General features: G+C 48.2%; 1 protein-coding gene across 1 annotated transcript; it reads right to left on the bottom strand.

The window, feature by feature from the left end:
• Positions 1–15,109: 15,109 nt before the first annotated feature.
• On the bottom strand, positions 15,110–26,737 carry YWHAH (tyrosine 3-monooxygenase/tryptophan 5-monooxygenase activation protein, eta). Its single transcript, XM_012660431.1, has 2 exons — positions 26,399–26,737; positions 15,110–16,578 (listed from the first exon to the last, which is right to left on the bottom strand). Exons 1-2 carry the CDS (start codon positions 26,483–26,485, stop codon positions 15,925–15,927), a joined length of 741 nt encoding a protein of 246 aa, XP_012515885.1. The 5' UTR covers positions 26,486–26,737; the 3' UTR covers positions 15,110–15,924.
• Positions 26,738–27,240: the final 503 nt, after the last annotated feature.

Below are 27,240 nucleotides of genomic sequence, written 5' to 3'. Positions count from 1 at the left end.
GTATATGTATACCATGGAGTACTATTCAGCTATAAGAAATAATGGTGATATAGCACCTCTTGTATTTTCCTGGATAGAGCTGGAACCCATTCTACTAAGTGAAGTAGCCCAAGAATGGAAAAATAAGCACCACATGTACTCACCGGCAAATTGGTTTCACTGATCAATACCTAAGTGCACATATAGGAATAACATTTATCGGGCATCGGGCAGATGGGAGGGGGGAGGAGGGGATGGGTATATACAAACATAATGAGTGCAATGCGCACCATCTGGGGGATGGACACGCTTGAAGCTCTGACAGGGGTAGAGGGGGGCAAGGGCAATGTAACCTAAACATTGGTACCCCCATAATATGCAGAAATAAAAAAATAGTATTTTATGAGTATGTTAATTGTACTTCCTCTGTGTCTCTAGTTTTGAAAAGTAAAATTGATTGTGGTGATGATTGTATAACTCTGTGAATATACTAAACATCATCAAATTGTACACTTTATTTTTTTATCTCAGGATGTTATGGGGATGAATTATACAGTATGTGAATTGTATCTCAATAAAGCTATTACCAAAAAAAATTATAGGACAAGGGCTCAAATCCAGATCTTTCCATTTCCAAAATGAATACCTTTAACCACTATACTACACTGCCTTATTTGCCGGCTCACTAATCCCAGAGGGCCTCTTGACCTCCCTCCTTTCCTCGTACAAGCACCTTTTCCTCTCCTGCCCTGTCCTATGAGCACCAAAAGCTCCAGGTAAGTGGTTTCTTCCTTCTGAGCTCCGTGCTGTCCAGATCAGTCCCTCCTCAAAAACTCATAAATGCCTACAATTTAAAGTCCAATCTCCTTAACCTGGAAATCAAGGCCTCTCAAGGTCTGGCTCCAGCTTGGTTTTCTGTGACTTGGTTCCACATGGCGAATGCCTGTCCTTCCCTGAATCACGTCCTTTCCTGCTGTCCTGCCTGCAAAATCCTCTCTCCACCCATCCGCTGCACGGTCAAATCCTGCCTCTCTGCTCTCATGCTACCTGGCAACTTCTCTGAGTTCAAAGTTACACGCACCCACACACGGGTGTTAACTGTACTTCCTCTGAGCCCTCACGGGTCTCTATTTATACCTCTACACCCTTCTCCCTGTATTAAAGTATCTGGGCATATATTCCTTGAGGGCAACACAATAAACAACCCAAAGCAGCCAGCACAGTGTCAGGCACCCAGCGGTGCTGACGAAAGTCACAGCGAGCTAACAGATGTGAAAGCAATCTCACCCCCAATCATCCCACTGCTCTTTTTTCCCTAATGGCAGTTTTCCTGCCAACTAGAAACAGTTGATTGAACAAGATATTTAGAATGATAATGAATGAAAATGGATTACAGCCACATTTATTTCATATAAATTGACCTCTGTGAGCTTTATTGCCTTGGTTGCCTTGACTACCCAGCTGTTGATTGGCATAAACTGCTCAGCCCAAGGGGTGGAAATGTCCCCCGGCAGAGCGATGTCAGCTGGGGGTGATAGGAAGAGGATGAGAACTCAGGAGCTGAGGTCCCAGCAATGTCCTGAATAGTTCATACGTCATTGGGACCCCTCCTGCCTGTTCCTCAACTGCAATTGAGACACCCAGGAGTTGAGAAGTCCAGGGGGTGTGCCACAGTTGTGCTCTAACAAGGTCGCAGGAAGGAGAGCCAGAGAGAGTCAGGCCAACAACCCCTACTGTGGGTTTCCTGTAGGGGTGCCCTCGCCGGAGATGCCCTTCGATTTCCTAACCACTGCTGCCCCCTGGTGTCCCAACCCACCATGCCCTACAACGCCCCGCCAACCCTACCCTCTAGCACTGTGGTCCCCAACCCAAACCCCAGGGCTGCGGACCACTGCCGGTCCGTGGCCTGTTGGGTCCCCCCAACCCACCCCCGACCCCGGCCGCGCGGCGGGAGGTGGGCAGCAGGCGGGCGAGTGAGGCTTCATCTGTTTGTGGCCGTCCCCCATCGCTCACATCACCGCGTGGGCTCCACGTCACCTGGCAGATCAGCGGTGGCATCGGCTTTCCATAACAGTACAACCCTACTGGGAACTGCCACATTCGAGGGATCTAGGTTGCGCTCCTCACGAGAGTCTGGTGCCTGACGATCTGGAGTGGAGCTGGGGCGGTGGTGCTGGCGCCGGGGAGCGGCTGCAAGTGCAGATTGTCACTGGCAGAGAGGTTTGACTGCACAGTGAATGTGGTGCGTGTGGGTCTTCCCGGGACCATCCCCACCCTCCGCACTCACCCTCCCTCACCCCTGGCCGTGAAAGGATTGTCTTCCATGAAGCTGGTCCCTGGTGCCAAAAAGGTTGGGAACCGCCGCTCTAGCACATTAGAAATACAACGTAAGGCTGGGCACAGTGGCTCACACCTGTAATCACAGCTACTCAGGAGGCTGAGGCCTGGCAACAGAGCTAGACTTTGTCTCCAAAAAAAGAAAAAGAAATGCTAGCACAAATGTAGTTTTCTAGTAGCCACATTAAAAAAAGAGGTAAAAGTAAACAGGTGAAATTAATTTCAATTATATATTTTGTTTACCCCAAGATATCCAAAAGATTAGCATTTCAATGTGTAATCAATATCAAAATTATTCATGAGATATTCTATATTCTTTTTCCATGCTAATTCTTTGAAATCCGGTGTGCATTTTACACTTGTAGCACACCCAAATTTAGACAAGCCGCATGTCACGTACCCAACGGCCACAGCCGCACTCGGCTAGTGCCCACTGTACCGGACAGCTTAGCTCTGGTGCCTTGGACAGCACTGCCCCTGTGGACCAAACCAACGCTGCCCGTGCCCTGAGCGAAAATATTATCTCTAGTCCAGTCCTCATCCCTGAGCTCCAGACTCAGAGAGCTGCCTGCTTGTCACCTCCACTTGCCTAAGAGAAAACTCTGTAAGTTCCCCAAAACCGCATTCTTGTTTCCCTCCCCAAAACCTATCTCCCACAACCCACTCCAACTCAATCAACGGCACTGCAATCCACCCAGTTGCTGGAACTATTAACAAAACCCCAAGTGATCACGCTTTTCAAACCACCATCTTCTTCCAAACCACCACCAAGTCCTGTCGATCGGACCCATAGGTGTATCTGTTCACCCATCTCCGTCATCAAGGCCAACACCATCTCACCTGAACTACTGAATGATTTCCAACCACTTCCATTCCTACCTTCCCACCCTCTCACTCCACACCTACGTGGAGCAGCCAGAGGGAGCAGAGCACTCCCTTGCCCACATCCCTCCACCAGCTTCCCGATGCCTTCTGGCAAAATCCAAACTCCTTGCCTAGCTTTTCCACACCCCTCACTACCTGCTTCCTGCACCTCACTGCCCATCACTCTCTCATTGGCCACATGCTTCCAGCCTGCTCGACTCATTTCCACTTCCTGCTCCCTCTATCCGGAATGTTCTTCCTCCCGACCTTCTCATCATTCGGCTCCCTGCGTGGCCCTTCCCTCACCATCTTTCCTGCAATGGTCCCCTCATCCTTAGTCATTTTCTATCCCATAACCTTGTGTTTATTTTCTTCACAGCATTCATCACTCCCGGAAATGGTTTGATTGGTTGTTTGTTTCCTGTCTCCTCCCACTGGAACGTAAGCTCCGTGAGGAACAGAGCTCTCTAGCATTGTCCATCTCTGCTTTTCTAGCAGCTAGCACAGTATAGCACCCAGCACACAGGAACATATGAACGTGTGAGGGAGGGAATGCATGCTATTCCCTCTGTCTGGAACACTCTCTCCACCCTGTGGTTGCCTCTTTCTCTTTGGGGTCTTAGATTAGGTGTCACCTGCTCAGACAGGACTCTCTCTATCTCCCCACCCTCTTTGCTACCCTCCGAGCACATACCATGGTTTTTACTTTAGCCAATTCGTTTACTCTCCTTTTTGTCTTCTCCCACTGCCCTTATCACCACTTCTAGATTTATAGGCTCTGCACTCCAAAAACAGGGGCAGTGTCTGTACAGTTCACTACAATGTCACCATTGTCTAGCACAAAGCCTGGCACGTGATGGGTGTCCAAGAAATACTTGTTGAATGAATAATCGACTCTTCCTGGGACCTCCCGGCCCTGCCCAGGTGAGTGAGCCCTTGGGGGTATCCTACCAGGTCTCTACAAAAAGCCTGCCTTGCCCTGGTGCCCTCTGGCTCCCAAGAGTGAGCCACTGGACCACCTGGGCATGATGTGAGCTGTGGACCTGGCTTCAAAGAAAGGGTCAGGACTGAGGCAGAAAGAGGAAGGACGGCCGTGCCGAGGGTGCACCTGAGGTAGCCCATTCCCCTCTCTCCTTCCCTTCCCCAGGGTCATCAGAGTCCAACAAGCGTCCCAGGAGCCCACCCAGGTTGGTCTAAGGGAGGGTTTCTGACCCCTGAGACCAAGCTACCCCCCTCCCCACCTACCCCTTCGCCCACTGGGCTGGGCACACAGCCAGGCACGCCAACACTCCCACGTACCAGGCCAAAAACAGCAGAGTCTATTCCTCAACCCCACACTGTGGCTGGACAGAGTTCCACAGTGTCCTTGGGAGGAATTCCCCCCTCCGGAGTTTTCCTTCCACTGCAGAAGCCCAGAGAGGATCAGGGACTTGCCCAGTGTCACACAGCCAAGGCCAGAACCCCAGGCTCCTTCGGATGGAGGTAACAGGCATGGTCTCCCTGGAGCCCAGGGGTCCTGGCCACCCCTGCCTTTCCTTTCTTCCATTTTCCCTCTGCCAGCTCTGCAAAGCCAGGAGAAGCCTGGTCATAACCTCCTCACGCCTGGGCCTTCACCTCCATGGTCTCATCTCCAACGCCACAGTGCGTGGCTATGGAGAGATGCGCGTCACGGCACCGAGGCCCAGCACGGTCGGACCCAGGAATGCCACCTCCAGCTCAGGGCCAGGGCCCGCTGTGCCTGAGCCCCGGGGAGGGCCGGGACTGGGCCCCCGCCGTGCCGGCTCTGACACGGGAGGAGGGCAGCAGATTAGGCCCAATTCACCACCTCCCCGGGGCTGACCCCGTCTGGCTACACAGTAACGTGGTGTTGAACGTGGCGACATCTCCCGGCTCAGCGCCTGAGAGCCAGGGCCCTGTCCCTCCCACGGCAGGGACGTCACCACCGCCGTCCTCTCTTCCCCGAGGCCTGGGCTCCGTATTTCCCCCCTCACCGACCCGCCCGGACCTTCCTCGCCCTCGCTGTGTGCAGGGCCAGCACCCCAGGACACAGGTGACAAGGTGGCCAGCTGACCGCCTGCCAAGAAACTCAACTGTTGGAAGAAGAGTGTGACCAACAGGCTGGGTGGCTCGGCCGACAGGCTGACTAGATTGACTGACAGGATCGACCGACACTCTGACTAGACTCAAGGGCGACGACAGGATCGACCTGCGCGTAGGCTGCGGCGGGTGTGAGGCGGCCGCGGGCCTCTCAGCCGCGGTCTCCACCTTCCGCCTCCTTCCCGCCAGCTCACCGAGCAGCTCTCCGACCACGGACCGATTCCCGAGCCAGGACCTGGGCGGCCGCGGCGCCCTCCAGGGGTCGCTCGAGCCCCCGCGCGGCTCCGCGGCGCCACCTCGTGGCCGCGCCCGGAAGGGATGGGCGGGCGGTTTGTGGGTGGGGCTAGGGGCGGGGCTAGGGGCGGGCCGTCGGCGGGAGCGCGACCCGGCAGTACCGAGCGCTCCAGCAGCCGCCTTTCCCCGGTCCCCGGCCACTTCCCCGTCTCCCTTGCTGATCCTTAAAACTGCTCCTCCTCCCCTGTCCGAGCGGACGGGTCCCCTCGGAAGCCGCACTGCAGACCCGTCCAATGGCCTGATGGGGAGAGAGAAACTCCCGGCTTTCCCTTGGATCCCCTGGCAGCCTGGGCATTCCGGGGACCCGCTGGGGCTGGGGACCGCGGCACCCGAGCACGGCAGGGGCCTGAGTGAGCAGGTCAGGACAAAAGCTGGTGAAATTTGCATCACAGTATTTATGTTACTGGGCCTAGGATTACTCGTCACCCCCAGTTGCTCCCTTCCCACCACCGCCCCCCAACCCACCCCTGTCCCTCTGGCTCACCTGCAAACTCACCTGCCTTCCAGACGGCCGGTCTGGAGCGTGGCGAACACCGGCGAGCCCCCTAGGTGGCAGCAAAGGCCTGAGACAGTGGTACCAGACTGGGGCCTCCCTTCCACCTTAAACACAGAGGAGAGAAACATCCTCACACTCCAGAGTGACGTGAACCCTGACTTCCTGACACAGAAGAGGAGACATGGCAGAGAGAGCAGAGGCCATAGGAAGTCATAGTTCAGAACACAGGTGCACTGATACCTGCCATCGGGACCATGTGGCTGCGGGAGTCTCCTCACCTCTCTGAGGCTCGGTGTCCTTACCTGTAATACTAGGGACGAGAAGGGCACCTGCTTCACAGGACGTTTTGAGGATTAACTGATGCTGCGTGGAAATCACTTAGCGCCGTGCCTGGCACGCAGTAAGTGCTCTGGAGTCACATTAATAAATGTAAACAACATCCTACGGGCCACCAAGACCATACCCAGCTGTCATCTGAATGTGATGTCCTTTTTAATGGGTCAAATCAAATACTAATCTAGATGTTTGGATGAAGGTGTTTCGTAGATGTAAATAAAGTCCATTATCAGTTGACTTTCAACACATTGACTGGCACACTACAAAAAAAATTTTTTTTCTTGGGGACATGGTGTTTTATTATGAAAATAGAATAAAAACTTCGAAAACAAAATGATCCTTTCTAATGTAATGAAAAATGTGTTGTTTTTTATTGTTTTCTGTGTGTGAGTTATACGCAACTTGAAAAATAGTTCCCGAGGCTCCCAAGGTAAAAAGATGCGTGAGTTACATATGCTTCACAAGGCCTCGGGCTCAAAACTAGTGTGAGTTACATATAACTCATATGGCAGTTAATGTGTTAAGAAAGAAAATCCTCCATAATCTGAGTGAGCCTGATGCAACCAATTGAAAGTCCTTAAAATCAGAGTTGAAACTTCCCTGAAGAAGAAGAAATTCTGCCTGTGGACAACAGCTTCAGCGCTTGTCAAGAGTTCCAGCTGGGCTGATTTCAGACTTGCTCAGCTAGCTCAACAGTCACCCAAATCAATTGCTTGCAACAAATCTCTTAATATGTAAACCCCTGCTGGTACAGTTTCTCTCTTTCTCTGGTTGAACCTTGACTAATACATTGAGGAAGCAATGTGTGTGTGTGTGTGTGTGTGTGTGTGTGTGTGTGTGTGTGTGTTGGGGTCACAGGGCCTAAACCGCATATTTATTCTTTCCTTTTTAAGCGCCAGGTAGTTTGTAGCTTTTGGGGGTCCAATAGTTGGAGGCCGTAGCCAAAGCATGATTGTTGATGGGCTATGAGGTATTGATACGGGCTGAGTGCCCATCCACCAGCCCTGCCCCCCAGGCCACAGCCTCATGGATGCAACCTGCTTGTTCCCCACCCCACCCACCCTCCCAAGGGAGTCCAGGCTCATCCTCTTCCCCCTGCAGCGGGTACAGGTTTGGAATGAGGGCTCCAAAGCATGCTGTCTCCCTGGAAACCAGCTGGTGAGGAGGAGGCTCCTGCCTCAGCAACTAGCAGGTCCACATGTCCCTGCCTCTCCTGCCCCTACCCCACAGGCCCGTGTGTCATGCACAAACCCACGCCTCTTGCCCTCCCACCGATTCCAACAGTCGCTCACATCCGTGGATTACATTCTACACGGCCGCACTGTGCCAAGTCGCTTACTCGGCATGCTTACCCTCGCCACCAGCCTGTGGGGTGGGAATTATTACTGACGTCATCTCCGTTTTACAGAGGAAGAAGCTGAGGCACAGGGCCATCCTCTTAGCCTTCTACCCGTTCCTCCTCCTGGGGAGACCTGCCCCAGGCGGAAACTTAAAGGTGGGCTGAGAACGCCCATGGTGGAAAGCAAGCGGCTCTGGTGGTGAAGCTGTGCTGGGCTGGGGTGGCTCGTCACTTCCCAGACCCTTGTTCATGGTGGTGGACAAGGAGGTGGCTGGCCTGAAACACTGGGAGCTTTACAGGCCCTTGGCTTCCTTCCACCAGGAAACCGGAGGCTGGTGGAACATCAGCTGATGGGAAGAGCGTGGGCTCGTGAGTCAGCAAGCCTGAGTTTGAGGCCTGGAGCTGCCACTTGCAAGCTGCGAGGCCTTCGGCAAGCTCTGGAACCTCTCTGAGCCTTGGTTTCCTCATCTATAAAATGGCCCAGTGAGGAGGCCCCCTCACAGGGCTGCTGTGGGGACAGTAACGCGGCTGGCACATATTGTTCTCTCCATCTTTGTTAGAGGGTGGTAAAAGTGAAGGCCCCGTTTTACAAACACAAATTGTCATTATTACTGCTGAATGGACACGACCCCCCACCTCCTCAAAAAAACCCCAAAAACTTGCTCGTCCCAGGTGCAGCATGTAAGGAGGTGCTCCTGTTTAAGACTGCCCCTGACCATGTGCCTCCTTACAAGCTGCACCCTGGACACCTCTCTTGCTCACCTTGGTCCCAGCCCTGCCTTCCTTCCTCATCTGAGAGAAGAGCAGCATCACTGCCCCACCTCAAGTCATTCACACCAGAAACCTGGGTATCAGCCCAAGCCCTTCCTTGCCCTCTCCCTCATACCCAGCAAATCCTGCCTGCTCTACCTCCCAAATATATACCCACTGTGTCCGTCCATCTCAGGTCCCCGCTACCCAAGCTCCCTCCTGGACAAACTGCTCTCCCACCACCTGCCCCACACAACAGCTAGGGTGGTGGTGTGTTTTGCTTTGTTTTTGTTTTGTTTTGTTCTTGGAGACAAGGTCTTGTTCTGTCGCCCAGGCTGGAGTGCAGTGGCATCACCATAGCTCATTGTAGCCTCAAACTCCTGAGCTTAAGCGATCCTCCTGCCTCAGCCTCCCAAAGTGCTGGCATGAGCCACTACACCCGGCCCAGGATGAGATGTTTTTAAAACACAAACAGGATCATGTCTCCCACTGCTCAAAACACTTCCATGGGGCTTCCCAGTGCTCAGAAGATAGATGCCAAAGCCCCAGCCTCCAGGGCCCTGCAAGGCCTAGTCCCTGCCACCCTGCCCTCTCCATTCGTGTCAAATTCCTTTCCCTCCTGCTCTGCACTTGGCTGCCCACCCTCCTTTCCCTTGCTGATACTCTTTGCATGCTCCCTTTGCACATGCTGTTCCCTCTGCCAAAGCGGTCTTCTCCCCTACTCCACCCCACCGCTTCGTTAACTCCCCTCCGTAGGGAGGGCTTCTGGACCTTCCTGCCCAAGCTGCTTCAGGTACCTTTTGTTAAACATGTCCCTGGAACTTGGTGCCCTCTTTTGAGCACTGCACTCGGTCAGTATCACAGCTTGCATTTGCGTTACTGTGGGATACCCCGCCCCGTGACACATGCACACACGCACACACGGCTGTGAGCTCCGGGCTCACAGGGACCAGGGCTGGTTTTGCTCACCATGGCATCCCCAAACCCATACACAGGAAGAGCTGAGTCAACGCTTGTTGGATGCACCCCTGGTGAAGGAATAAGACCAGGCCCCTGTCTGATTATGGGCAGGGGGCCACATGCCCTGGTTTGCTTGGGAAGGCCCAGGGTTCACTTGTCATCCCTGAATAATAACACTATAATAAAAGCGCCCCTGTTCACTCTCAAGTATCCCAATTCGGTGACATATGATCAGTCTAGTTATTAGTAAGGAGAAGGGGTCCGCCCCAGAGCTTCTGCTCTTTCCTAGACCGACATTAGTTTTCCACTCCTCCCCATCAAGCTGAAAGCTTTTTCTTCTCCTCCTGTCATATTTTTCTTCTTTCAGTATTCTCCCTGCATTCCCCACAAGCCCTAGAAATACATACGAGTTCTGTTTGCCCATCTCACCGCGGAAGTGTTCTCCTGGAGGGTTGCCACGGTGATCGAATGATGTCACTGCCCTGGAAACAGTTGCCTAAGAGATGAGTGATGTCACTTCCAGGAGATGATTCCCGTGGCAACCATCTTGGTAGAACTGGGGGGTGGCCAGGGAAGTGAAGGGGGTGGAGGGCGGATACAGAAGGGACAAATATGAAGGGCGGAAGGAAACAGGGAGGGGGGAGAGGGGGCAGGAAAAAAGGGCAGGAAGAGGATGGGGACCATCCCAGAGAAGTTGAAAATAATACAGCATCACAGAATCTCAGAAATGGAAAGGTCCTCAGAGACCACCAAAAGCAACGACCTCGTTTTTTACAGAGGCTGCTGAGAGGCCGGGACTTGGCTCAAGGTCACACCAACAGTTTACAGGTGATGTTTGAACCAAGCCTGAGGCTTCCTGACCCTCCAGTTTTTTATATGGGTGATCAGTAGATCTGGGAGGGGGAAATGAAGGATTCCTTTCCATCATTTTTTTTTTTAAAGTGCTGGCTTCAGATCAATCTATTATTCATAAATTCAACAAATTCTCCTTGGGAGCTGTGTGCCAGACCTGGAGAAGATCCTGAGTGACATTTTCACAGTTGTTTTACATCTTTTTATTGCATTTCCTCCACTAAAGCGTTAGCGCCATGAATACAAGGGCCATGTCTGTGTAATTTACCAAGGCACTCCTGCCACCTGCCCGGTGTCTCCTACACAGTAGCGGCTCAACGTGTTTGTTGAATGAAGACAGAGTGATAAACGCCACGGTGTGCAACAGACCCTCAGTGCGGGACCCCAAAGAGGGGCTCACAGTAGCTGGCAGGGAGGAGGTAGGATTTCATAGATAGAATTTGAATAGGGCGAGAGAAGAAAGCCAGAGGGAGGGTAACGGCTTGAGCAAAAGAGAGAACAGGCTGAGCAAGGTGGGTGCGGGTGGAGAGGGATCTCAACTGGCGGTGCCTTGATCCGCCTCTTGCATTTTACCATAAATGTAGCGCCTATGGGCGCCTCACTTTATGAGGTAAAGGAGCTCCAAGGCTTGGGAGAAAGAAAGGCATTAAGGTTTGGATTGCAAGATATGCCTGGGCATGGGGACAAGGCAGCAAAAAAGACCAATTGGGCAAACATAAAGAAGTTAACTGAGTGAAGTTAACTGGCCAGCAAGGGAGGACAAGGTCTCCTCAAGAAAGACCTGGAATATTCAGCTTTCAACCCCTGCCTGAAGGTAACGTGGCATTATGCAAAGAATGAGGACCTTGAAGCCCTGCGCAAAGACATGCTCTGCCACCTCGCAGCTATGTGACCACAGGGATGTCACTTCTCTCTGAGCCTCTAAGTTGGACCTGCACAACCGTCTTGGAGCTCACAGGATTATTAGTTTTGAATTTTAAAATGTATGTAAAGCCCCACTTAGGAGCGTGACTGCCCCACAGAAGAGAGTCAGCAAAAGTTATTTCTCCTCCCCTTTCCTGATACAGTTTCTGCCCTCCAGAATGGCATGGGAGTAGAGCTTTGGGAAATGAACTTGACAATGGATTCCTTCGAGCTTTAGCCCACCTGACCTTTTGGAGGCCCTGCTTTGCTAGGCGCCACAGGGGCCTACAGTCCAGTGGAGATGGGGAAGAGATCTTCACAGTAACTCAGAATAATGATGCAAAGACTAACCCGAAATCACCCAGCAGTTCAAGAGACAGGAGGCTTCCAGCCAGATCAGAGAGAGAGATGGCATTTCACTGGGCTTTTTTTTTTTTTGAGACAGCGTCTCACTACATTACCCAGGCTGGTTTCAAACTCTTATGATGTCAGCCTCCCAAGTAGCTGGGATGACAGGCATGAGCCACCAGGCCAGGCCTCATTAAGCCTTGAAGGAAGAATTTGATTTAGGAAGGACAGAGACCAGAGGCAGAGGGGCTAGTTATTGATACTTTTCTAGGACTCTTTTTCTCCAGATGGGGATCAAAATATCCACTGGGTAGTGAAAAAAGCCTCAAAGAAAGACAGCTTATTTTTGGTTTGTTTTTTTAAGAAATAGGGTTTTGCTTCATCACCCAGGCTGGCACAGTGGCATAATAATAACTCACTGAAGCCTCCCAGGCTCAAGGGATCCTCTGGCCTCAACCTCCCAAATAGCTAGGACTATAGGCATGCACCGCATCTTGCTAATATGTTTATTTTTTGTAGGCACAGGGTCTCACTATGTTGTCCAGGCTGGTCTTGAACTCCTGGCCTCAAGCAACCCTCCCACCTTGGCCTCCCAAAGTGCTGGGATTACAGCCACCACATCCAGCCTAGATGGGCCCAGTTTTGATCTCAGTTTTACTTCTCACTAGCTATGTACCTTATACTACCAGTCTGATACCTGGTTTCCCCATCTGTTAAAAACTATTAACATTCCCACCTTTCAAGTGTGCTGTAAAGATTCAGAGACCATGCACATAAAGTGCTCAGGACACAGTAGGTATTTGACTTTGTTTTTTTTTGCTGGTTGTTTTAATTTTTTAAGAGTCAGGTCTTGCTGTCACCCAGACTAGAGTGCAAGCAGTGCAGTCACAGCTCTCTGAAGCCTTGAACTCTTGGGCTCAAGTGATCCTGCTGCCTCAGCCTCTAAAGTAGCCGGGACTACAGGCATAGGCCACCATGCCCCACAGTAGGTATTTGAAGTGGTTTTTATCAGCCAGCCTAACTACTGGGTTTCATAAGGAAAGAGGATCTGTTAAGTCCCACCCATCTCCGAATCACAGTGTTTGTGCTTGCCTGATAGTTGGAAGGGGCTCCTAAGAACTGAGGCCCCATCTCAGTCTCGGAATGGCAGACAGCCTCTGTGAGGGTGTATGGGAGGAGGGTGTGGAGGGCCTGACAGTCCCAACACAGCCTACTTTATCTTACGGAGCTAGGAGGAATCCTGGGCTCCCCAATCCCAACTGATCTGAATGGCCAAGTATTTACCCAATAATATCTCCATTATCAAGAATCCTCTAAGAAATGGACTTTGAGCAGGGTTTGAGGAGCTACTGGAAATCAACAGCACCAATAAATTTTAACGTCCCTTTCCAAGTATCATTTCTTCAATTCTAAGTGAAAACATTAAAAGCACTCAGAGTGGGATGTGTGACACTCATTTTTGTTCTAGTCTCAACCCAAAGAAGTGCAGGGCACAGTGAAAAGAACCACGGACAAGGACATAGGGGATCTGAATGCTGGTCTAGGTTGTTTTTTTTTTTAATTCTTTTTTTTCCCTTTTTGAGATGGGGCCTCGCTATGTTGCCCAGGCAGGAGTGCAGTGGCTATTCACAGGCATGACCCCACTACTGATCAGAACGAGAGTTTTGACCTGCTCCGTTTGCGACCTGGGCTGGTTCACCCCTCCTTAGGCAACCTGGCGGTCCCCTGCACCCAGGTCACCATATTGATGCCGAACTTAGTGAGGACACCCAATCACCATAGCGCCCTACAGCCCAGAATCCCTGGGCTAAGGCCATCCTCCCGCCTCAGCCTCCCAAGTGGCTAGGACTACAGGTGTGCACCACTGCATCCGGCAACTGCTCTAGGTTCTGTCACTCATTTTGCTATGACCTAGAAAACCTGTTTCATTTCTCCAGACTTTAGTTTCCCCGACTGTAACACTGAGATGACCCCTTCTTAACTACTTCAGAAATTTATCTCGATCGGAAAAGCTTTAAAACACGAAGTGTAGAACTGGAGAAAAACTTAATCCACGCAGCAGAGAAGCCTTCCAGGCTTATGTCACGTGTCACTTATAGCTAGCTCCCTCTTAGGTCCTCTCAAAGAACCCCATTTATCATTGATGGAGCTAATTTTAACCACGCGTGTCCATTCTTTCCTGTACCCCATCACCAGACCAAAGAAGGCACCTTACGCACACCGAGAACCATGAGTTGAATTAAAACATATAATCCGAACCCTACACTTAAGAGGGACCTGAGCCTGAAAACCAGCATAACTTGCCAAGGCAGCATGGCTCTGCCGGAGCCCCCCAGAGGGCAGTTAGAATTCTGAATTAGAAGTCTTGCTCCCAGCAGCTGTGTGAATTCTAGGGGTCCACCACCTTGCACCTCAGCTTCCTCATCTGTAGAGACAAACCTTTCAGAAGATGGGTATGAAAACGCAAGTGCTTTAGCAACTGTGAAGGACATTTCAAATGCAAGAGCAATTTTTATGTCTACGTGTGTATCAAAACCAAGTGTCTTAGCCAAATAAAGCTTGTAGCTTTAAAATACCTGACCTGCTAATTGAGGTAAAACTCAATAACCATTTTAGCTTAAAATTAGGTCAACTTGAAACAGGCAGTATTTATTGGCTTGTGGGGGGGTCATGCCTCTACTTCACGATGAGAAAATGGGTTAAACTTCCATGCTTAAGAGTTATGTGCTCCACAATATAAATTCAAGGACAGAAAAAGTCATGGCCATTTTCATCAGTCTAGTGCCAAGCTTTAGTCAAAAATAAAATGTTTAAGACTTCCAGATAACTGAACCAATCTAACATGCTCATTCCTAGGTTCCACACTAGATGTGAAAAAACATTGTGAGCGGCTGTAAACCACGTCACTCAAGGACAGTTCATTGGTGGTGCTGGGCTTCCGGGGACACCTTGGGGTCAACCAAATTGGGGAGTGTTTAAGGGGTTAGGCTTTTTTTCTTCCAAAACTCAGAATGGGGTCTGTTTTTCTATTGTAAAGAATACTTAAAAGCTTTCTTAATAATAATCACTAAAGATGACTTCAGGGATCCAGATGTAATAAATCCCTTAGATTTTCCCTTAGATTTATTACATCTAATACAGAAAGAATATTAAGAAAATTTGAGGACATGTACAAACTCAGTGTTTACCTTCAAGTGGTATCAATCAACATTCCAGGGTGGGTTAAACAACACCCAAGTTAAACACACCACAGCCTTTCAGAGGTGCTCTACTGTGGAAGATCGCATTTTGTTCTACGAGGCTCATTTACGAGCATCAGTTTGGTATCAGGGAGATGGATCAGAGAGGCTATGTCAACTGGGTTCATAGGAAACTATTTAAAATCCACGAGTCTTACATGTGTACTGCAAAATATGTAATGCAATCAGAGGGCAGGAAAACCTGAATACTGTACTACAAATACTTCAGTGTTTGAGAGACTCAAATCGGAATTCAAAATGGTGACCAGTTAAATGGCTCCTTGAGAGAGGAAAAATCAAGACCTTACACATAGATAATATCCCCAAAGCAGCATTTATTTACCCATTGAATTCCAAAACATTTATTTTAGAAGTCTGGCATTTCATAATCACCCATCTTGATTGACATGGGCTGACACACATGGCGCTGTCAGGATACACAAGGACAATAGGCAAAGAGTTACAAAAAATAAATCCATGATTCTTAAACAATTGCAACCAAAAAAAAAAAAAGTTACAAGTATCAAAACTTTAGATGCATTGCATTGAAAAGAAGGTTTGTGCACATCATAATTTAAAGAGGCAAAACAAGGAGCTACTGAAACCTCACGTTGAACAGTTTATTATAAAGCTGACGGAAAGGAGCAAGTTGTCTGTCTGTATCAGCTTCCCTTAACAGTTTTCCATTAGCTGAAGAAAGAGGTGGGAGGGGTGAATTCATTTTTGCATGCACAAGATGTACTGCTTAACAAAACACTATCAGCTTGTTTTAAATAGATCTTTTAAATATCAACTGTAGCCTGTGTTGGCTAATTCTCCTTTCTAATCTCCCCCATTACTTTCACCTGGATTTCTCATGATCACTAGGCATAGTAAAATGCCTCATTCAGAACACACTTCTCTGCACGATTCAAAAAGGGAGCTCCCGTAGGCTTCAAAGCAACCATCAGTCCAGCAATGCCCATGAAGATTTATCTGAAACTGCTTCCCAAGGGACAGGAGAGCAGATCTGAGTAGCTGTGCTGCCGATACAGATAGGTTTAGCACTAGATATTTAGTGATTGTGGCAAGGAAGAATCGGTGATGATGGGGGTGGTGGGTGAAGGAAGGGTGGGGGACCCGAAGGATCTTCAGTTGCCTTCTCCTGCTTCTTCATCCTGCTGGTCGCTTGTCCAGAGGGTGAGGTTGTCTCGCAGCAATTGCATGATGAGCGTGGAGTCCTTATAGGAATCCTCGTTTAGTGTGTCCAGCTCAGCTATGGCGTCATCAAAGGCTTGTTTGGCTAAGAGGCAGGCTTGCTCGGGTGCATTCTGGATCTCATAGTAGAACACGGAGAAGTTGAGGGCCAGGCCCAGCCGGATGGGGTGTGTCGGCTGCATGTGCTCTTTGCTGATTTCAAAGGCTTCCTTGTAGGCAGCTTCAGAAGCTTCGACCACACTGTTTTTCTTCTCCCCAGAAGCTACCTCTGCCAAGTAGCGGTAGTAATCGCCTTTCATTTTCAGGTAAAACACCTTGCTCTCATACTGGAAATCATTGCAGTTCTTGATGAGGAACTTGTCAAGCAGAGCCAGGACATCGTTGCAAACTGTCTCCAGCTCCTTCTCAATCTTCTCCCGGTAAGCTTTAACTTTCTCCAATTTCTTTTCATTTCCATCAGCCATGGTTTTCTGCTCAATGCTGCTAATGACCCTCCAGGAAGATCGCCTGGCACCAACCACATTCTTGTAGGCCACCGACAGGAGGTTGCGATCTTCGTTGGAGAGAGGTTCATTCAACTCCGTCACCTGCAAAACCCCAAAAAGAAAAAAATTGAGAGCAAAGTCTGAAAATCTTGGAAAGAAACATTCTCTTCAATACAATCAACAATCCTTCTCAAGAATAAGATTATGGACAAGTCACTGGAGAATAAGCACCACTCATGGGCAAAACCAACATAGGCAAGGATCCTATCTAAAGGAAGACTGTAGTCTAACAGAAGAGATAAATGTAACTCAATACAGAAAGCAATAAGGGCTTGAGAAATTCACAATTCAAGTCTTAAAGATGTTGCTTTCCTACTGGTAGAGGAATGGGGATAAAGATAGTCATGGAAAGGTTGCGAGGTCATGGTGCATAATGGTGGGGAAGAAAACCTTGAGGTTCAGCTATTCTGCAAAAGATACTCTGAACAAGATCGTGCAATCCCTTTGTCATATGCTCCAAGATGACGGACTGGAATTCTGTTCCAGATTCTACTTCCAGCTTTACAGTCTGGAGAAAAACCAATCACTCCTCAAATACGTATTAACAGATGGACAGGAGTTTCGCAGATGAGATCAAACATCACACATACCTAGTGGCCAGAGCTTTGCCCCATGTGGTCAGAAATGGAACCCCACTGATACTTCCCCAAACCAGAATGAAGAACAATGCATTAATGACACTAAAACGCCCGAGCCGCTGGTGAAAGCAGCATAGCTACTCAGTACAAGCTCTACTCTGATGACCTGACAGGAATCCCTGACTGGCCATGAAGGATGGGAGCATCAACTATTTCAGATCAAAGAGTTAAATTTCATAAGCTGTAACTTCTCCTAGTTCTCCATAATGCCAACTACAAGTGAACTAGCTATGCAGTTAGTAGAAAGAGCACTAGACCCTCCCGTGGGTTGAAAAATATTTTGAAGTCCTAACCCCAGGTACCTGTGAATATGACCTTATTTGGAAACAGGGTCTTTGTAGATGTAATTAGTTAAGATTCAATCATTTTGGATTAGGGTGTGTCCTAAACCCAATGACTGGCGTCCTTATAAGGACAACTGAGATTTGGAGGCAGATAAAAAGACACACAGGGAGCACACCATGTGACAATGGAGGCAAAGACTGCAGTTATGCACCCACAAGCCAAGGAATATCAAGGGTTGCCAGAAGCCACTAGAAGCTAAGAGAGAGGCAAGGAAGGATTCTTCCCTAGAGCCTTCAGAGGGAGCATGGTCCTGCCAACACCTCAATTTCAGACTTCTAGCCTCCGGAACTATGAGAGAATACATTGCTGTTATTTTAAGCCACCCGGTTTGTGGTAATTGGTTCAGTAACCCTAGGAAATATACAGAATTAGAATCATAAAACCCTGGTCTGGGCCCCAGCAAAGCCAGTAACTTGCTAAACTGACCTAGCATATTTCACAAGCCCTCAAAAGAGGCTGCATTTTCTTCTACAAAGTAGGATTCCTTAACATGACCTACCTGGTAAAGGCCTTTAATTTTACAAAAGACCAGAACAAAAAATAGTAAAGCACTTTTAGGAAACCATAAAATACTAAACAAAAAAGGTATTACTTAAATCAAACTATAAGAACAGAAGCTCCAACAATGGAGGGAAAAAGCCAAGTTCAAAGGAGAAAGTTATCAACAGCATATTCAAACAGACAGGTTTAAAATGGTCTGAGAAGACTGAGCTGCAGAGAACCAGAAATTTTATTTTACTTATTTTAAACAAACAATGATGGTTTATTGGGGGAATAAGCAGTTCAAGAACATAAGCAACAAGTATAATCATTATTACATGTAAAATTCAGAAAACTTCTTTTTTGGGTTTTTTTCAATCCTGAGATCCAGGGATCCAACAAGTTCTTACAAAGTAAAACAAGCAACTGTCTGAGTCTTCTCTGCCCCCAAACCCCAGACAAAATAAAAACACCAGTTCCCTCTTCTAATTTCCCCATTTCCCTGTTAACAGGACCCTTATTTTGCTGCAAATCCTTAACCCAGAGCTATGTCTCTCCTCCTTTGCCTACTCAGATCAACCGAACCCCACTTCTTTCTTCAGTGTGGTCCTGGCTAACTCCCCAGGAGGGCCGCCTCGCCTCCAGTCAAGCCAGGTTTCTCATTCGTCTTCCTCACACGCGCATTAGTAGTCTCCATACCTCTCCCCGTGATCTGCCCCAGTCTACCACTAATCCAAAATCCATGCTCCCTTCAAATCTGGTTGAAGGCCTGTAACCCCACTGGTTTTCTCTTCCAGTAAGTGCCTTTAAACATTCACATTTTCTTGCTGCAAATACAAAGAGATTTTGTAAATATTTAATAACTTAGTCTCTTACGGAAGCAACCTTTCTAAATCAAAATTCCATCCCAAATACTCTGACAAATTTCAGAATGTGTGAATCCTCTAGAATGACTTGATTTTCGAGGGCAATATTCAATAAAACAAAGCATGAGGCAAAGAACAGAATTTGGAGCGCTCCTTAAATTTTGCAGTTACTAAACCCGACTAAGGCCACTTGAGATCAAGTGGAACCGATATCCATAACGGAGCTGCTTTCTTAAGACCACTGCAAAGATACATCAAGGTAACTTCCCAGAGCGTATCATTAAAACTGAGTGTGTATCTGAAATCCATTTATGTACCATACAGTGTGTTTATACAAGGGGCAGTATAATTACTAAAACCTAAGACATCTGGAATTTAGTCTGAGCTAGCTGTGTGACCTTAAACAAACACCACCTTTCGGGACATCAAAACCAAAATAAGGAGGATGAGCCCAAATGATCCTGAAGGGCTCCTTCAGCTCCAGCACGGTATGAGTCCATTTTTCCCGAGCACCAATGAAAGGTGTGGTAAGGCACGAAGCTGAGGTTGACCCTATTAACATAAAAGAAGTTTGGGTGTATCTGTGGGTTTCAGGAACTCACGTAAGCATATCCTTTCTTCATCAGGAGTAAATGGCCAAAAAAGGCTCTGGGCAGTATTTAGAGTGACACCTTCAAAAGAAAAATCATTAACTAGGAGTATTAGTGTTTATGTAACAATCATCTGGTTGCCTGCCAGTCTGAATGAATCACTATCAGCATCAGCTGAGGGTGACTAACATAACTAAGCAAGTAAACATTATTCTTAGAACCCCAGCCAGAGCCTAACTAGGAAATAACTGGATACATTTAAAGATAGCATTTTTTAATACTCCTGGGTTATAACTCAGTTAACAAAAGAAAACTTACGGAATGAAGATAGTTTTATTACTTGATCAGATAACTAAAGAAAACTGAGTTTTCCCCAGACTGGAAAATTATAGACCCATGTGATATCAGATGGCCCATTAAAACAAAAAACATTTACAACCAGTCTTACTCAGTGATATTTATTGAGAATAACCTCCATTAACATTAGCAACCAGTTCCAAACACTTCCAATACCAAAACATAGGAGCCAGGAGCACTAACGGAAGCACTAAGGGAAGCAGACACTGGGAGGCAGCACAGCCTAATGGAAAGGCCCAGGATGACACTGGATCCACCGACCCTACCTACGAAATTAGCTGGATGATCATCCGCATAATCCAGGGAGATGAGATGTACTGCATCTCTACAATCACAGGTTTCCAAATAATTTCTTTTCTTTCTTTTTTAAGAGATGAGGTCTTGCTATATTGCCCAGGCTGGGCTTGAACTCCTGGGCTCAAGAGATTAGTCCCCCAAGTCGCTGGGACTAACACCACTGAACTTGGCTCCACATGGTTTCCAATTAGGAGATGAAGCAAAGACAAGACATAAAATTTTAGAGATAGACCTAGACAAGTTCTCGACCTTCCCACTCCAACACCAGAGTTACAACACTCATTTCCACCACACGTAAGTGCCCTCAGCACCGCAACTCTGGACTCTAAGTCTTCATGGCTACAACCCACCTAAGGGATTTCGCCACCTCTACTCACAGCCTATGCCTTCTTGATCCCCTGCCGGCCTCCCGACCCCCATTTAACCCTACCTACACCCGCCCACGTGTAAAGGGCCTCCTCTCCATTTCTTTAAGGACTGCACTCCCTGCCAGCCACTTGCTGATGTCCTTACCACACAGCCTTCGGCTACACCCACTCCCAGCCCCAGGGCACTCACTCCCCCAATTTTTTTTTTTTACTTTTTTTTTTTTATTTCAGCATATTATGGGGGTACAGATGTTTAGGTTACATATGTTGCCCCAAATTTTCTTTGCTCCAGAACTACACAGCATTACTAAATGTCACAAATGACCTGTCCTGCTGCTAATTCATTTATCTTCCTATGACACCATTCGCTTACTCAAAAATCCCTAAGGGCCTCCTCCCACTACTCACAAGGCAATAAACTATGCATTGGTGAGTAAAAATAGATCCACTGCCAAAAATAGCACAGGAACTATTTAGGAAAATTTAAAGTCCTTAATCTGGGAAATAACAGCACCAAAAGTAACGCTGAGCAAATCCTACACACACGCTACTGACCCATCCTTTACAGCTATGCGCACTTCTGTGCTATCAGCTGGCTTCCTTTTAAGAGTTTATAACAGAAGAAAATGATTCTCACAAACAATTAAGTAAACCCACATCATAAAATCATTAAGCTTCTTTGGCTGAACCTTGTGTTTTTAAAAAAATTTAAAAAGTGAGCTAGAGAGACGAAAGCTTTTTTGGCTCTTTCCCAAGTTAACACCCAGGATCTTGCCTGGCCCAAGCTGCACCCACCATCAGACCACTCCCCACAGGTCACTGTGCAAGGAACATCCCCAGCCAGGACCAGGCCGAGCCCCTCATCCTCACCAGGGCGAGGCTGCAGTTCTGTAGAGCCACACAAGATAGGCTGAACTTCGAGCTCAGAGCAGACAATTTCAGGTAATATCCACTCTAAACTTAATGTTAATCAAATAAAGTAGCTATCCCTGTGTAGTTAAGAGACTGCCTTTGCCTTGCTTTTGACATAATAGAACATTTTCAGAGGGACTGGCGGAGATCAAATACAACTCTACCTGAATGGCATTACCGCAAGCTACTGTCCCTGGCAGGCACCAGGATCGAAGGCTAGAAGCCGTGCCAGGTTCCGATCATGGAAGTGCCAACACCCACCGCTAGCAGAAGGGAATGTCACTGCAGCAAGGAATAGGGGTGGGAGGGGTACCAAAATGCTGGGACAGAGGACAAGCTGACTCTGCTTGGACACTTGGAAGGAACTTTACCAGCAACCCACAGACAAATTTGGGGGCCTATAGGCTTATAAGTTACTAAAGGCAATATGGAGAACAATTGGTGCCAAGGATATGAGACGATTTCTTAAAATACCCCAAGTAAAATTTAATGTAATAGCAGGAACTCAAGTTCAACTAAAAAAACCTTCTGGCCTTCAGGAAAACAAGCAAAATCCTGATCTGTGAGTTTCCCTCTTATGCTTCTCTGCAGTAGCTAAGACCCATAAGTGGTAGATTGTTTTTATTCAGAAAAAAATGACTTGCATCCAATACATAAAATGATTTAGTAAGCCCACTTGTGTAAAATGCTTGAAATTTAGTCACCAATGTTAACAGTCGTTAATATACCAAAGTACACACTAGACATTTTATCCTTTAGCCTCATGGGGCTTATTATAGAGGTTAAAGTGAGAGCTCTAAATTCAAGAGTTCCAATCTTGGCTTCACAACTTAACTAGCTGTTTGACCATGAGAAAAATCAATCTGTTTTAAAAGTGTCATTTGTAAAATGGAGTTAATAATAGTACCTATCCAGAATTGTTATAAACATTAAACAAGTCCTGGAGAACATTTAGGAGATTAAAAGAAAAATTTTCTTAATTAAAAAAAAAAAAGATTAAATGAGAATAAAGAAATTTTTTTAACTAAAAAAATGATTAAACAAGAATGTACACCTTGAATGACAGCTACCATTTACTTAGTGCCTAACAAGTAAAATGAAAACTTCCATGAACTTTCTGACTATAACAGGAAAAACACATCCAAACCATATTTCTGGGTAAGTGTGACACTACAGTCTACCACTAATATAAAATCCGAGACCAAAATGAGAACACACATTTTTGGTTTCCTTTTAAGGGAGTCAGTCCTTGACTGTGGAAGAAGCTCTTCTGGGGATAATTCAGGAACCCAAACCCAGAGGGGGGCCGCAATTCCCACCTCAGTGCAACAAATCTATGTGAGCTGTTTGCCACCTGAAGTTCCTTTAATTCAGACTATTACAATAATCCAGAAAGAAGGCTATCTTCCTTCCTCAGCCAATAAATGAAGGAGATAATCACGTTTCAAATGACCAGTTAGTGGGAAACAGGGCCCCCTTGTTTTTATATATTTCAAACTGTAGTACCAATGTGGCTCTAAAGATTTCATACTATCCACAACTTGGGTATATGTCAAATCACCCATCACTATCGGAGTTTGTCTCGCCCTGGGCCACTCAGTCCTGCTCTTCTCTTACATAGCACCTGCTCATGTCCCCACTTCCCATAATCTCACAGCTGTCGGAAGAGCCTTTGGCCGCTGGTTGGGCCAAGTGCCTCTTCCTCTCCAACTCCTGTTTCCTTAAACTGCAGTTTTGTTTCCTGCACTTAAGATTTCTATAGATATTCTTCAAGTCCTTCAAACATATTTCTCCCCGTCTTCTGTCAACCTTGTCATCGACTGGGCATCAGTGTTAAAACACACCATGCTACCCCAGATAATTTTTACAATTTATAACTTCATGATTACCACCTATGTTTTTTTATAAAATAGTTGACTCAGGGCAGTAAGAGATATGACTCGATTGTGTCTACTCATGAATATTAACTGGAAATCTATCTGGTTATTTTCCCTTTTTTCCTTAAATCACTTAGTCTAATGTACTAACATTTTAATCCCACTTTATAGATTTCATAGTTCTCATAAAACAGTGTCAGACTCATTTTACAGAGGTTATGAATTGTGTAAGGTCATTCAAAGGACTTGGGCTCTAGAATCTTTCACAATGTTCCCTCCCACTATTAGACGCTGTGCAAGCTACTAGGTATGAGATAAAGAGAGCTTGAAGATATTCCTTTACAGTTCATTTCAGAAAGACTTCTCGCCTCTTCAAATTACGGGGTGAGGCACAAATCATAGTTCTCAACTGATGAGGCGACACCATTGTTTCCAGTATGCATGATTTTTCTTAAAGCTTACCGACACTGTCCTCCAGGTGATGCTGCTAGAATAAGGAACATCAATTATTACAGGCAGGAAACATTATTAGGTGACCATTTCAATCATAAAGGAAATAAAGAACAAGTTAGAAGACTGAAGATGAAAACTGACTTGTTAGTAACACCAACATTACTAGTTTTATACTTCAGAGGACCTGAAGCCAAGAGATTTAAGTTTCAAGGTCACAGGGTGGTGGCATCAGAACATACGCTCAATGCAGGTATCCTGCTCCATTCTCCCTGTAGTCTACTTACCTGCCCTTCTATCGCCCTGAAGAATACTCACGTAAAGCCTGACAGTTACTGAAGTTCGTTGAGGCTTATGTTAATAAAATGGGGACTTGAGTTATCCCAATAACATTAAGAATTTAATCTACAAACACTGACTTAACAGATAAAAAATAAGGTGTTCACCACTGACCCCTGCTAAGTCCCTTCCAATAAATTTCATTTACATGACAAAAAAATTTTAACATAGGAACAGGCATATTGGTGAAAAAAACGTTTGTATTTTTTGATAGGAGTTACCTTGAGGAAATGGTTTATCACAATTCTAAGATGACATAATTAAAGCTTGGATTTAATTTTCAATGTTCATCAATCATTTCAGATAGAGATATTATAGGCTCCCAACACACTGAAAGGTCCATTAGTTTGGAAAACAATACCTTAATGCCTCAGAGAAGATCTGCTGGACACGAGAAGCTAGCTGCAAGAAAGCATTTTCAAGCCTGCTTATGAAGACCAGAAAGCCAATCTTCTTCTCTGCTCCGACTAGATTTCGTTCTGGAAACATCTCTCCATTCTTTATTTCCCATCTCAGTGACCTCAGGTTTCTGATAGCTCCAGAATGTACCTTCTAACCATTTTTGCTTAACCTCAATTCACCTTCAAGCCCCATGCTTTCTTTCTTGTCACCATCTTTACTTCCCAAAGGGCTCCTAACACTGCAGCCTTCAAAAGTCCCACTCATGGGGTTAACAAGGGCCTTACAAAAATGTCCAGAAGCCTCAGCCTACATCATCCCAGTTCCTCTCAGTTACTGAGGAGAAGAGGCTCACTTAAGTGTGACTTGCTGTGTGGACAGAAGCAGCTCTTTCTTAAAGAGATTAAGCTTTAAGGCCCCAAGGAAATGCACTCATACAGCCAGTCCCATTTCTGTAAATCTGTAAAATTATAGACCCATTTTTTTAAAGAGGGACCCCATAAATTTCAGGCCCCAAACCTAGACCATTCCCTGGTTTGGATGAAAAGCTCCTCTTTAACCACAATAGCAGGCCAGAGTGTTCGAATCAGGATCACCAATGAATCAACACATGGACCTTGCTGTAGCCGGTTTCCAAACAGACCTAGTTAAATGTGTAACAAGGACACCACAGGGAAGATAACTCAAGTATCTTTCTTCCCTGAATAATCCTAAATATTGGCCTCAACTACGTATTTCATCTGATATTAATAGCAAAAGCCTTAAAACGAGTTTTTCAAATGACTCTTAAATTTTTAGAAAGCCTTGGTATTGGTAGTTTTTAAGAAATCCCTTCAAAAGGATGTATTAGCTATAACCCAGGGGGGGTAATTCTCAAACTTAAGCCAGCTAAAAATCGCCTGTGAGAGCTGGCTGAAATGCAGATTTCTGAATCTCACCCCCGGATTTTCCAAATCTTTAGATCGTCTAAGGGGGAGTCCCAGGGGATCCTCCCAGGTGTCAGGAGGTTGTACACTGGATGAACACAGCAGGTAGGTGGCCGCAGCTGTAGCTCCACCACTGTGTGACCTTGACGCAGAAAGAAGTAATGTTCATTTAGAGAAAACGTAAAATAAAGTGAAGAGAGGGGCAGTGAAATGGTAACCGGAACCCAAAGTGTCAGAAATGCAGGTGGTGTCTAAGTCACCGTATTTGCTAGGGTGTGGCTGGGCACGACTCTACCGGAAATCGAGTTGCAGAACCGATTTACGAGGGTCTCGGGAATGCAAAGGCACACAGGCTCGTCTGACCGAGAAGTCACGTTTCATTTTAACCTCCTGGCAGACAGCGCAGCATCATACCCGGGGCCCCGCGCCCCTGTGCCCCCGCCGTCGTCCAGCCTAGACTGCAGGAAGAGGGTCTTCGCACACAAAGCCAGACCCCAGGCGTGGGAAGGTGGAACCAGAATGATTCGGGCGAGCCAAGCAAAACAGAACAGAGTTACAGACTTCAGGTCGCGGCAGAGGAATCCAGGAGAAACAGGGTGCCACTCACTAGGTGATTCTTTATTACAAGTTGGGGAATGGAGGAAGGCGAGAAGAGGGTGAGCCCCCAGGTCCAGCAGAACGGTCTAGAAGGAAAAATGTGGCTCCCTCACGCCTCGTCGGGCATCCCTCCCCCCAAGCAGGGCTCCGAGTGAGGACGCGGCGACCCCCGCCCGCCAGCCTGCCCCGCAGGGCTGCGTCCCCGACCCCGAACGGTTCCCTCCCGAGACCCCACCCTAGCCCAGCCTCAGGAAATGGCGGGGCGCCGGGCGGGAGCGGGAAGCGCGGGCTGCGGCGGGGCGGCCGCGCCCAGCCAGGTCGCGGGGTCGCCCCAGGCCAAGAGGGAAATGCCACCCGGCCGCCCCATCCCTCCCCAACGCCGGCTGCCCCGGCCGCCCTCCCGGGCTCCAGGCGCGCTCACCGCCTTCATGGCGGAGGCCATGTCGTCGTAGCGCTCCGCCTGCTCGGCCAGCCGTGCCCGCTGCAGCAGCTGCTCCCGGTCCCCCATGTCACTCGCGGCTCGGCCTCGCCTCGCGCCCCGCACCGCTCGCTCGCTCGCTAGCCCGCCGGTCTGCTCCCGGGTCGCCGCGGAGGCCGCCGCCGCGCACGCGCACTGGCTCGCCGGCGGGCCGGAGGCTGCAGGCTGCAGGTAGCGCCGCGCTCACGCCCTCTCGCTGGCTCGCCCCGCGCGCTGTGGCTCGCGCCGCCGACGCCGCCGAGGGAGGAGAGGCGGCCGCGCGGGGGGATGGGAGGACGGCACGACGCCTGCGCAGTGGGAGCGGCCGGTCCGGGCGCCGGGGAGCGGCGAGAGTGGGAGGGGGGAAGGGCGGGCCAGCCCTAACGGTCTATTTCAAGGTGACGTCACCTACTATAAATAACTGCTGCCACCGCCCCTCCCGAAAGCCGCGCAGGCGCCCTGCGAGTGCTGCATTTCGCAGCCGCAGAGGTGGAGGTGGGAGCAGGGAGAGCCGAGCTGGGGACGCGGAGCCCGAGCAGGGGCGCGGTGATGGCGCCTGCACAGGCAGTGCATTGTCACAGCCCCACCCTGAAAAGCGCCACTGAAGCCACGTTAGCGATCTGGCTTTGAGCAGGGCCCAAAAAGCAAATAAACCTTGCGGATGGCGAAGCCGGAGGCCCGCCCCCGCCGTCTCTCCCACCCGGAGCCCAGCCGAGCTGATGGGCTCTGCGGAGCCACACCCTGCGCTTGTGTCTGCACTGCCCTGGGCAGGACCCTTGGTGACACCCCTGACACACACACACACC

The sequence above is a fragment of the Propithecus coquereli genome, unplaced genomic scaffold, assembly GCF_000956105.1.
Source record: "Propithecus coquereli isolate 6110/MARCELLA unplaced genomic scaffold, Pcoq_1.0 Scaffold665, whole genome shotgun sequence".
Classification (NCBI taxonomy): domain Eukaryota; kingdom Metazoa; phylum Chordata; class Mammalia; order Primates; family Indriidae; genus Propithecus; species Propithecus coquereli.
The sequence above is the reverse complement of the archived record's forward strand: the minus strand, read 5'-3'. Positions and strand labels throughout refer to the sequence as shown.

Excerpts from the sequence above, each read along its gene's own strand:
- YWHAH (XM_012660431.1), bottom strand. The coding sequence starts at position 26,485 with ATGGGGGACCGGGAGCAGCTGCTGCAGCGGGCACGGCTGGCCGAGCAG. Across the intron at positions 16,579-26,398 it reads TGGCCTCCGCCATGAAGGCG|GTGACGGAGTTGAATGAACC; the intron begins GTGAGCGCGCCT and ends GGGGTTTTGCAG.